Source organism: Chelonoidis abingdonii, chromosome 7 (assembly GCF_003597395.2).
Source record: "Chelonoidis abingdonii isolate Lonesome George chromosome 7, CheloAbing_2.0, whole genome shotgun sequence".
Taxonomy (NCBI): domain Eukaryota; kingdom Metazoa; phylum Chordata; order Testudines; family Testudinidae; genus Chelonoidis; species Chelonoidis abingdonii.
Window position 1 is genome coordinate 94983781 of NC_133775.1, and position 12815 is coordinate 94996595.

At 47.7% G+C, this 12815-nt stretch overlaps 1 protein-coding gene across 2 annotated transcripts in view; it reads right to left on the reverse strand.

Annotated features, from left to right (window-relative positions):
• The window catches only part of ARHGAP26 (Rho GTPase activating protein 26), a 324880-nt gene that overhangs the window by 53243 nt on the left and 258822 nt on the right, over positions 1-12815 (reverse strand). For both annotated transcript variants that reach the window (XM_032769159.2, XM_032769157.2), the window contains exon 20: positions 11895-12048. In XM_032769159.2, coding sequence (XP_032625050.1) covers positions 11895-12048 — 154 coding nt within the window. The remainder of the gene's footprint in view (positions 1-11894; positions 12049-12815) is intronic.

The window sequence follows — 12815 nt, forward strand, 5'->3', positions numbered from 1 at the left end:
TATCAGAGGAGCGCTGGCCGAGCCGCCCGTGCCAGTAACCCCAAGGACCCACCAGCTGCAACGACCCTGTGCGGCTATCCGAGGAGCCACCGACCCTACTTCCCTCCCCGGTTTCCCGAGGAACCCATGGTCTGGACCCGCCGACGTACCGCCCAGGAAGGAAAAGGTACCAGGAGAAAGGGGATGGAAGTAGCCCGGGGCGGCTGACCACAGTCAGGCTGCAGAGGCCCCGAGCCTATGGTCGTATGTACGGCACGAAGTCCCCACTGACACCAAGTCAGTGTGTTTCGGCTGCGGATCCCCACTGACCGCCTTAGCGGCGACAGCCCCCTCAACTATGCTGCCTGCCCTGCTCCAAAGGGTCAGAACCCCCCGAACTGTTTGTTGTCCTGCCCTGCGCCAAAGGGGCAGAGCCCCCTGAACTATTTGCTGCTTTGCCCTGCTCCAGGGTCAGAGCCCCCTGAACTATCTGCGGCTCTGCCCTGCCCAAAGGTCAGAGCCCCCTGAACTATTGCTGCTCTGCCCTGCTCCAAAGGTCAAGCCCCCCGAACTGTTGCTCCCCCGCCTCCTGAGGGCCGGGCTATAGACTTGTTGCGCAGCTCCTAAGCTGAGCCTGACTGTTTGCTGCCCCACTCTGTCTAAGGGCCAGGGCGTATAGACTTGTATTGCTCAGCCCTCGATAACGGAGCGGAGCCTGAGCCGTCCGGCCCGCTGGAAGGAGGCGCCTGCTCCCCGTCGCACCTGAGGGGACGCCCCCGAACACACCGGCTTACAACGTGGTACCAAAGTGGGGACTTCCGCCTAGCATGTGGGCGCGAACCCTCAACGCCGGCGACCGTAGGGCTGACGGTGAGGGAGCACCCTCACCCCGTCATAGATGTTCCAACTCGCCGCTTTGCTGGCCGAGAGGTCAAGATCGCGCAGCAAGCCGCAATACTTACGGCAAGCAGGAGGAGCAGCAGGCCGCCCAGCTCCAGCAGCAGCAGCAGCTCGTGGACCAGCTGGGAACGCAGCAACACCAGCTGATCCAGGAGCTGATAAAGCAACAGCAGGAGTTCCAGATGCAATGCCTGCAGCACCTGACGGCAGGCCGGACTAACCGCGAGGGGCACCCGTCCGGAGGCCCTAAGGGGTCCCAAGAACACCACCCGCCGATATGACTGACTAAGATGGGCCCCGGTGACGACCCCGAGGCCTACTTGGTCACCTTTGAGCGGGTGGCGGCGGTCGCGGGGTGGAACCCCGACCAATGGGCCTCCATCCTGGCCCCCTACCTAACCGGGACGGCGCAGACAGTTTACCGGGCCCTGTCTACCGAGGCCGCCCGCGACTACAACCAACTGAAGTCAGCCATCCTGGACGCGCTTGATGTGAACCCGGAGACATTTCGCCAGCGCTTCAGGAGCCTGACCTACCCCGCCGCGGCCCGGCCTCGTATGGTGGCACAGGAAATAAGGGAGACCTGCCGACGGTGGCTGCAGCCGGACCGGCGGACCTCCGAGGAAGTGGCGGAACAAGTAGCCCTGGAGCAGTTTACCCACATCCTGCCCTCGTGGGGAAGGGCCTGGGTCCTCCGTCATCGGCCAACAACTTTGGCGGCCACCGTCAGTCTGATGGAGGACTTCCTGGCAGCCGAAAACCCAGTGGGCCCCACTGGATTCGCAACCCCGGCCGGACTGGGACGCCCCCACTCAGAGAGGAAAACTGTTCCTGCCCGCACCATGACCCCAACGGCCCCGCCAATCCCGGCCCCGGTTCCCGCAACCCGCACGAGGCGGTGGACTCCTCCTAAGGACCTCCCCAGGGCTGGGGCCCGTCCGGGACGAGGCGGCCTGGGACCCTGTTTCTCCTGTGGCCGAACCGGACACCTGCAGAAAGACTGCCCCCAGAGGGAGTGTGCATATGCCCAAGTCTGCTCCGGGGAAGGCCGCGCCCGCCGGTACCAACCAGCCAAAATCACGGCACCCGTGGTGGTTGAGGGCCACGCAACCGTAGCCCTCCTTGATTCAGGATGTGGCCAGACGTTAATCTGTGACCACTTGGGCCTCCAGGCAGATACACGCTTGGGGGTCCTCCGCCTACATTGTATCCATGGCGACGTGCAGCCCTACCCCAGCGCATCGGTCCAGCTGACAGTCGACGGAGCGACTCACCAAATGGTCGTCGGCCTCGCCCCCGGGCTCGCCTATCCCGTAATCCTGGGCCGGGACTGGCCCGAATTCCTCGCCGTCCTCCGCCGGCATACTAGAGGTGGCCAGAGACCGATACCGGCACTGGAGAGAGAGAACCCCGAGCAACTGGGGGACGACCAGGGAACCCCGGAGACGGGGAACAACCAGCCAGGTCTGTCGAACCAACCCGCCGAGAAGGAAGAAGGCGATACCACTACCCCGAGGGAAGGGTTAGGGGACAGCTCGGCTCCAGTGGACTTCTGCCGGGACCAAAGAGCCGACCCCGCCCTCAATAGCGCCTACGAGCAACTCGCCGCCATCGATGGAACGGTCCTCGACCCAGACCGATCTGCCCAGTGGCTGCACTTCGAGCTGCGGCAGGACCGCCTCTACCAGGTCGAAAGGGACCCACAGACCGGGGAGCCCCGAACCCAACGGTTCCTCAGGGTCACCGGCGAGCCGTCATGAAGTTGGCCCAATACATCCCGGCCGCAGGACATTTAGGATCTGAGAAGACCCTAGCCCGCATCCTAGGGCGCTTCTATTGGCCGGGGATCCAGCGCGAGGTAAAGGAGTACTGCACCTCTTGCTCGAAGTGCCAGCTGGCAGCCCTGGCGAGGACACCCAAGGCCCCACTGATTCCGATGCCACTGGTCGAGACTCCCTTCGAACGAGTGGCTATGGACCTGGTAGGGCCCCTTCCCAAGAGCGCTGCGGGCTTCCAATATATTTTGGTAATACTGGACTATGCCACCCGGTTCCCGGAGTGGTTAAGGTCTTCGCCCGCGTCGGCTTGCCCTGGGAGATCCTTATGGACCCTGAACTGTTTGTTGCTCTGCCCTGCTCCAAAGGGGCAGAGCCCCCCTGAACTATTTGCTGCTCTGCCCTGCTCCAAAGGGGCAGAGCCCCCTGAACTATTTGCTGCTCTGCCCTGCTCCAAAGGGTCAGAGCCCCCCTGAACTATTTGCTGCTATGCCCTGCTCCAAAGGGTCAGAGCCCCCCTGAACTATTTGCTGCTCTGCCCTGCTCCAAAGGGTCAGAGCCCCCCTGAACTATTTGCTGCTATGCCCTGCTCCAAAGGGTCAGAGCCCCCCTAACTGTTGTGCTCGGCCCTGGTCTGGCCTGCCTAATTTCCTGCCGCCCTGCTGAGGCCGCATTAGAACTACGTTTCGCTCAGCCCCTACGCTGAGCAGACTGTTGCAAGGCACCCCTCGCTGTCTAAGCCAGGGCTGATAGACTTGTATTGCTCAGCAGCCCTCGAGTAAAGACCGGCGCCTGAGCCGCGTCCCGCTGGCCAAGGGGCCACTGGCTCTCCGTCGGCACTGGAGGGGACGGGCCCGAAAGCAGCAGCCGCTTACAAGAGGCTAAGTGAACAGTTTTCCTCCCTCTCCTGATGAGACCCTTTTAGATACTGAAAATCTGACTATCAATGTCCCCTTCTCAGTTCTTCTTTCCAAACTAAACAAACCCCAATTCTTTCAGCCTCCTTCATAGGTCAATGTTCTCAAGACTTTAATCATTCTCGTTGCTCTTCTCTGCACCCTCCAATTTCTCCACATCTTTCTTGAAATGCGGTGCCAGAACTGGACACAATATCCGCTGAGGCCTACCACGCAGAGTAGAGCGGAAAAATGACTTCTCGTGTCTGCTCCACAACACCTGTTATGCATCGCCAGAATCAACGTTTGCTTTTTTGCAACAGCATCAACAACTGTTGCCATATTTAGCTTGTGGTCCACTAAGATCCCTAGATTCTTTCTGCACATACCTCCTCCTAGACAGTCTCTTCCCATTCTGTAGTGAACTGATTGTCCTGTCCTAAGTGGAGCACTTTGCATTTATCTTATTAAACATCATCTCGGTTTACCTCAGACAATTTCCAATTTGGTCCAGATCAGTTTGAATTTTGACCCTTCCTCAAAGTTGCAATCCTCCCCAATTTGTACGTCCAAAACTAATAAGCATACTTCTATGCCAACATAAGTCGTTGATGAAGATATTGAACAAGCGGTCCCAAAAAGACCCTGCAGAACCACCATTGTTATACTCCTTTCCAGCAGGATTGGGAGCCATAATAACCACTCTCTGGTAAGTTATCCAGCCAATTAGCACCCACCTTATAGTAGCCCCATCTAAAAGTAGTAGTTTTGATATTACGATAATACAATAATCATTGACGAGCGTACAAAATAGCCTTGAAGTAAGATATAACCACTCCATCCGCTTCTCGCTATGCAAGACCGTTCCTATCAAGCAAAACTGCTCAGATTGGTTTGACACGATTTGTTCTTTACAAATCCATGCTGGCTATTCCCTATCACCTTACCACCTTCCAAGTGTTTGCAGATGATTTCTTTAATTACTTGCTCCATTAGCGTACTTGGCACAGAAGTTAAACTAACTGGTCTGTAGTTTCCTGGGTTGTTTTTATTTCCCTTTTTATAGATGGGCACTATATTTGCCCTTATCTCTCTCTTTCTTTAATTTCCTAATAATTGACTGGTGACTTTGAATTTTAAATGAGATATTTAGGCACTAGAAAATCAAAGTAGGCCAAATTTTAGCCCTAAACTACTTGAGTATCTCTCTTTAAAACCTATAAATTGAATCAAATGATCAAATTATTAACCTCAGCCACTGCCAGTAGTACTCCTTTGTGAGCAAGATTAACTTTTTCCAAGTGAAGGGACTATATATTCCTAGATCCTCTGACTGCACCTGTTGTGCAAGGAATTTCTTGCTTCGAAGTAATTCCTGTGGTTTTTTGTGTGTGTGTGTGTTTGTTTTAAAGAAGAGAGAGTCACTTTCTTCCTCCCCACACTTGGAATGTTAAGAGTCTTTGACTGCACATTTTGTGATTCAATTGACATCACTGTTACATGTCACCACCCTGACAGATACTTGATGAACTGTTGGCCAAGGGGCAGGGTAGCTTGTAGCTTTAATCATCTCTGAAATATGGTAGCCCTAACACAGGGATGACAGGCAGTGGAAAAAGAGGGATGGAAGCAGAGAAGAAGAAATAACCAACGAGTTAGAACTGAGAGATGGGGCTCATAAGCATTAACAGAATTTAGCTGGATTCTTGAAGGCATGTAGAGTAGAAGGCTCCTTGAAGTCTTCACTGTGACATACACAGCAATTCTGGATTAAGTAAATTCTAAGGAATGTGGTGACTCTTGCACTACTAAAGCAAATACGGTGGATTGACTTTAATTTCTGTAGCTGTTCAAGGATTTACTGCAAAAAATCCAAATTATTCAGCGTGTTGAAAAAGCAAAACATTGTTTTATAGAGCAAACTAGGCTATACCACACAGTAATAATCTCAAATGATGCAATACTGGCATTGTTCTGAATGTCTGGCATTGACAGTCATTCTGTTACCAACAAAGTGCAACTCATAAACAATGTTGTTCTGGAGCTAGAGGGATGAATTCTGCTAGTATCACTCAATTTATTCCCCAGTGGCAACCAACAGCATACCTCTTTGTTCTCATAATTCTCATCATTAACAATCAACACTGGATTTCTGACATGCACCAACAGAATGCTATCCGCAAAGGGTAAACACTCCAGACTTGCCAAAAATAGCTCACAAATTAAAGGGTTTCTTCTCATTATAAGCTGGCCAGTTTATCTCACAATAGCCGTAGGGGCTTCTTAGTGCCTATTCTATCAGGAGAGGTAGCATTGCCCAGTGGCTGGGACACCAGTCTGGAAAGCAGGAGTTCAGGGGCTTCATTCCCAACAGGGACTGTTCCTTACCACGTGTGAACCACGTGCACAGCACAACTGGGCTGATCTAAGTTGGGGTCTCTAGATGCGACAGTAGTAAAAATAATAAAATAAAAACAAGATAAGCACCATCTTTTCCTTAAAGCAGCCTAAACACATTTAGTGAGACACGTAAGATATGCAAGCAGCTTGGATGGCAGTCTTGTTGAAACACTGTGGCCTTGGCTACACTGGCGCTTTACAGCTTTTCTCGCTCAGGGGTATGAAAAAAACACCCCCCTGAGCGCTGCAAGATACAGTGCTGCAAAGCGCCAGTGTAAACAGTGCCGCAGCACTGGGAGTGCGGCTCCCAGCGCTGCAAGCTAATCCCCATGAGGAGGTGGAGTATGTGCAGCACTGGGAGAGCTCTTTCCCAGCACTGGCGCTGCGACCACACTCACACTTCAAAGCGCTGCCGCGGCAGCGCTTTGAAGTTTCGATTGTAGCCAAGCCCTGTATTATAAAAGGACGTGCTCAAAATAAACGATACTTCATTGAACAGCAAGCATGTCCCAAAGAGAATAAAATAACAGTAATGATCAAGCTTGCTTTATACAGCACCAACATCATGTATACAGAAAAAAAAACGGAGATGTTTAAAAATCCATGTTCCTTCTCTACGCTAAGCAAGCAAACGAGCCTTTCTGTACATGGTGTTCCCTCCAACACATCCAAAAGAGTAAGCTGCTCCCTACAACTGAAAGCAAAGATTAAACACCATTAGCCAGTATTGGCTGGTAAAAAATATCAGCATACAGCAGAGAATGGGTTGGTAATTCAATTACTAGAGTGCTGTCAACAGAAATTAGCAACATGATTTTTACATGAGATGACAAATGAGGTTCAAGGCAAATATTTAAAGACAAACTAATATACTTCAACAAACAGGAATACAACCAAGAACTGGGAGAACAGAATTGGTTTGTGCAGAGTAGACTGAACCATGTCAGCTATGTTCACACAAAACCCCAGGCACATACGGTGAAGTAAGCATTAGCATCAACCATCAACATAGTCTACTGAGAACTGTTGCACCAACCAGAGTGACCACAGCTGACTGAATTGCACTAGGTATTATGTAGTGGAGTTTCCAGATCTCACTCAATCCTGCAAGTCCATGAATCTCTGGGGTGGCCCCCCGGGCAGCAGTAGGTAGGGTTAGGGCATGCACCTCTTCATGCGTCCAGGGACAGTTTGGGAGCAGGACATGCTGGGGTGCTTTTGTCTATCCTGGTGACGTGGCCAAAGAGCATGCAATACCACTTTTGAATATAATGAGCAACTGAAGGAAGGCCAGATCTTTGGGAGTTTATGCTGTTTTGCACAAAGTCAAACCACATTATACTCTGGATTTGGTGCTGACAGCATAAATTGAATGCCTCTAGCTGCTCCAAGTCTGCCTGTAAGAGAGCCCAGGTTTCTGATCCTTACAGCAATTAAAGTAGTATCCAGATGTGATAGATCCCAAACTCTGTTAGTGAACGATGTTTCTGCATCCATAAGCAAGACTTGGACTTCATGCAAGAGGCAGCGAGACCTATTAGCTAAAGTTTGCTGTGACTGCGTGAACTCTGCTTGCAGCCTAAGTAGATGAATTCGTCCATATTCTCCACTCTATTTGTGTGAAATGTCACAATACCTGACAACCTCGCCCCACCCCAGCACTGGAGTTCTCGTGGCCCAGCTCTGAGGAGATAGACCTTGGTCTTCTGTCATGAGGTGTTCAACCCCATAGTGTGAGTGGTATTTTGGATATCTTGAAAGGTAGGGCTGAAATTCTCTGACTTCTCCACAAGCAAGCAGCATATTCTTGGCATAATCTTGGTTGGTGAACACTTCTTGACCAACCTAAGTGTGACACTTGGAGCGTCACATCCTAATAGCTAATCGATAGCTTGACGGAATACTGCTGAGGCAAGAATGCATCACTGCTTCACATCAGATGATGTGTAGAAACACATCAAAAATCATGAACTGATGCACGCACTGGCACTGGAACTGGTGTGAAGATTGTGCACCAGATGTAGCAGAACATCTGGAATGCCAACTCCTTTCAGTGAGAGACAAAGGACTGAATCAAAAGACACTCTGATGTCGATATATGCCACATGAAATGGGTGGCTAAATTCTTGGTGCTGCTCAGCAGAAGCTGAAGGGTAAGGACAAAGTCTGCTGTCCATCACCCAACAGCAAAATCTGACTGCTGTGACAATTATGTTTTAAGGAGCAGCTGCATGCTTCCAACCAGAATGTGAGCAAAAAACTTTCCAGAGACAGATAACAGTGGGGTTGACTAGTAGCTGCCACACTCAGTGTGAGATCCTTTGCCCTTGTACAGGGACATTGTGATGCCATCTTTCCATTCTTCTAGTACTTTGCCTGAGGTCCATACTTTTAAGATCAGCTGATGCAGGCTGACGCTCACTGGTTCCAAGGAAACTTTGTGCAGCATGGGTGGAATATCATCAGGTCCAGCAGCATATCTATTCTGTAATTTTTGGATGAGATTTTGTACTTCCTCAAGGTCACATAGCTCTGGACAGTTGTTGGCAGTGTACGGTTCAGCACTTCTTCATAATGTGTTTTCCATCTGTCCAGGACATCATTCATCGATGAACAGTGAGAGTCGTTTGGTTTCATGGTGGGGGTGTTAAAAAGCTGTCCGTGGCTGCCAGCCAGGTGTATGATGGCTCAGTAGGCAGGCCGCAGATTGTTGTATTTAAGGCCATCTTCGGCTTTGTCGGCCAGGGAGTTGGTGTAAATCTCAGGGTCATGTTTTTCCGTGACCCGGAAAATGCCTTTCAGCTGTTTACATTCTTGGACATCTCCGTACTTGTGTGCTTCTGCCTTTTTCATAAATATATAAAAGTCCTATTCAGAAAGCCAAGATTTCTTGTGTGATGGTTTGATGCAGATTGTTTCAGTGGCAGCATGCTATACAGCATTATGTATGCCACTCCAGGCGATCTCCAAGTGATCCTCAACAACCTGTGTGTATGTCACAGCTTCAAAAGGATCCTTGGATAGATGCTAGATATTGTACTTTTGGTGGATATTTGGCTTGCAAAGCGTTGGAGATGTTGGAAGATGCAGTGAGAACTAAGTGACATCTAGTCTATGGTCTGAGTTTGCTGGTGTGTCTGCACTGCCGAAGACCCATTAAGATTTCATTATGGAGCGATTTCTGATAAGGATATGATCAATTTCTTTCATACCACATCTATTATTTGAAATCCAGGTCCAGCAACAATTGTTAAGGAATCTAAACCAGGACCCCATAACAGACAAAAGCTCGGTAACACACCTTGTCAAAAGCCAGGTGGCAGTGTCATTTGGGGAACCTGAGCCAAAAGGACCTATTGCGGTTTCATACCCAGTTCAATCGCAGCTGATTCACGGGACTGAAATTGCTGAGCAGGAGCAGTGTGTTGTGGTGGAGTTGATTGAATTTTTGCTGCTAGTTGGTGATAGAATGTATCCTTTTCTGCAGGTCTTCCATAGGTGCTTAGGCCACAGTGACAGACAGATGCTCATGATGATGTTGGAGCCAAGCACAGTAAAAGCATGGAGAAATGGGTTTCCAGGTGGTTGAAGTCTGTGCTAGAAGTTGTCTAATAATAAGTGTCACACCTTGAGTTTGGTGCGGACCATTGGAGTGCAGGACGGTTGCTCCTTCCACACTAACTTCATCGCTCTGTGGCAGAAATGCCTCGGTGATGCTGGTGATTATGATCCTATAATGAGTGAGTTCTTCGACAAGAGCTGCCCTGCACCCAGTTCTGTTCAGTGTTGATACTTGCTATGTGGTGACATGGAATGTACCTCTGAGGGCTGTTTTGGACTTCCAGGGTTATCAAGGCTGCGCTTTGCCTAAGTGGGATTTGGGTCATACCCGTCCTATGCGTGCAGTGGGTCATACCCGTCCTATGCGTGCAGAACACATCCCTCCTCCGGGAGCCAGTAATAGCACAGGCTTTCATCTTGGTGCTGTTGTTGCAGTCTGTCATGTCCAGTTGCCACTTCATTACACTATATCTCCTTGGGAGACTTAGAGGGGTTTTATTTTTGAGAGTACCATCCCCCTTCCAAGGAACTCTTCCACCAGATGCCATTGGTTCCTGAGGTTCCAAAAAAGTATTCAAAAATCATCATTCAGTAGGTGGAAACCAAAGAATCTCTTGGAAGAAAAATTCCTGGGAAACAAAATCCCCCACTTACTAGCAGTTACAACCCAAGATGGGGTTTTGTCTATAGTCTTTTGTGTATAGTCTATAAATCTCAAGGATAAAGTATTGGAGAAAAACTTTGCTTAGTGAAAGTAGCCAATCACTAGCTTATACCTTTTCACCTCTGCAGATCACATACTGTGTAGGGTAGAGAAGACTTCAAGAACAGACAGACAATCAGTGATACTAGGACCCCTTCAAGCTCCCGTAGACCAAATTGGTTTACAAAGTCCTATCCAAGGTGTAAACACCAGATAGTCAAAACCTTATTTCATTACTCTGATCCCTTAGTCCTGATATCCATGTTCTAATGACAACAAGAATAAATAGTGAAGTAAAACCTATTGACAGAAACCAGAAATTGGAGTTTCAAAAACATGCTCATGATAATGTGTGCACTTCATTTATACAGGGAATTACACAAATTGCAGTATGGGCCTATTTTTTGCCCATACCAAATTCTACAAATGTTGGCCTAAATCTTTATACAACATGATATAACAAATACAGAGACATTCCCACTCAGCTCAAAAAACTACTCTCAGTTCAGACAACAGCCTTGTTTTTCAAAACTCTACAGATAATAGGTCTTCACTGCTGACAAACTCATTCACTTCCCCAATTTACTAAATCTGAGGTTGTTAATCACAAGAGCAGATAAAACGGCTAAAGTAGGAAGCTTCATCTGGACTAGATGACCTATCAAGGTCCCTTCCAGTCCTATGTTTCTATGATTCATAACCAAGGGACCAGAAAGCTTTTATAGCAGAGTGAAAATTTGCACTCTTTGAAGTGTACAGTGAGGAAGGAGTGGACTGGGTGAGGAAAGAAGGACTCTTCCTCAGACATGAGGTCACAGCATGACGCCAATGCCATTCTTGTCACAGCAACCTAGCTAGTGCAGCATTCTTCCTAGTCATTCTAAAGAGAGGTCTGTTGACATGATTTATTAAGTGGCAAATAGAAGTACATTGAGAAATGCATAAAAACTGGGAGACACACTAAACTTGGCTTGGGCTTGTAAGAGTTCCACAGAGTCTGGCTGGGATCTGTTCAGACCTTCAGATCTGTGGGAAGGGGTGGGTCTGTGGGAAAATATTGACAGACACAGCAAAGCCTGAAAAGGAAGGAAATTCCTCTCAACAGCCTATGCCACAACTCAGCTGTGACTGGTTCAAGAGACATCACAATAACTCAGCCATCCCCTGGGAGTCATCATAAAAGCTGCTATTTTTTGCCTTAAACTTTCCTGAGGAGGGAACTAATATCAGAAGCAAGGGAACACATTTGGCTGGAGACCAACTGTACTTACAGCAGTCTTAGATTTTAATGAAGTAGGAAGAAAATAATTCCATTAATGCTGTGTTCCATTGTTTTATTTACTTATTTACTTTCCTCTATGCTTCCCAGAGTTTAACACTCAATACTTCACAACAGTGCAAGCAATAACAGAAAGATCTACTTGAAAATGATCAAAACACCCCAGACATTCAAAATAATTAGAGCACAAAATAGCCAACAGATATAAAAAACAGTAACTAATTCTAAAATTTAGACCAAGTTAAAAATGCAATGCACATAACAGTGCTCCCATTAAAAAAACAGAACATTAAATTATATTCAACAGACTGCTTTGACTCATACTAAGATGTGCCTTGATTGAAGATATGTAGGTTGATTGGATAGAGACCCTATGACATATTAATTATCACTGTACTTACAGCGAGTTTGGCCGACTAGGTTTAATTACTTCTAGGTCAGGGTCACTTGAGTTCAGGTTGGGTTGGAGAGTGCTGTTGGAGTGGAGGAAGCTGTTGACGTTTGAAGAGATGACAGATTCCAGGCTGGAGTTGATTATACTGTTTTTTGTCTCCTCTAAAAAACAACAACAAATATACATTACTATCATTAAGTAAAACCTACTAAGTTGTTAGAAAATAAAGAACAGACTTTTGCAAGGTACAACAGTTACTATTAATAGCTTATATCTTTATGTTGATCCAAGGAGATACACAGAGTATATACAAGTTTTTTCACCTATACTATTCTTTAAAACTCAAAGTATATGAAACATGAGTTCCTCTTATTCTGATTATGCAAATACTTTTTACTTAAGGACATTTTTGGTAAACAAAACATTCACTGGTTATCTCAGGCCACTAATATCATTTTACACTCAAAAATTCCAAAGCACTACGGATACTTTAAATAAACATTCAAAATTATACACAGCGATCAATTTACCCATCACTGAAATTCAGCCATGTCTAGGGTGAAAACATTGCAAAGCAATGGTATAGAATAGAAAGTAAAGAACAGATTACCCAACTGAAATTTAGTTAGGTAAAATGCTACCACCTAAGATGGTACTAGGTTAACAATTAGAGCTATTTCCCAAGTCGCTCCATAGTCAATAATGACATGTTGACATAAACAAAGAAAACGTTAAGACATTTTTTTCCATCCGGCTGTATTAACATCTATTCCTGTAATTAGTGCTATGGTCCAGCACCTCTGTTTTATGTCTCATCTGAAAGAGCATCTCTAGCACTACACTATACTTTTCACCTCACCATCCTACACCATAGAGGCACTGATTCTGTCCCGATTCAGAGGGAATAGTGCCACTGAATCACTAGCAT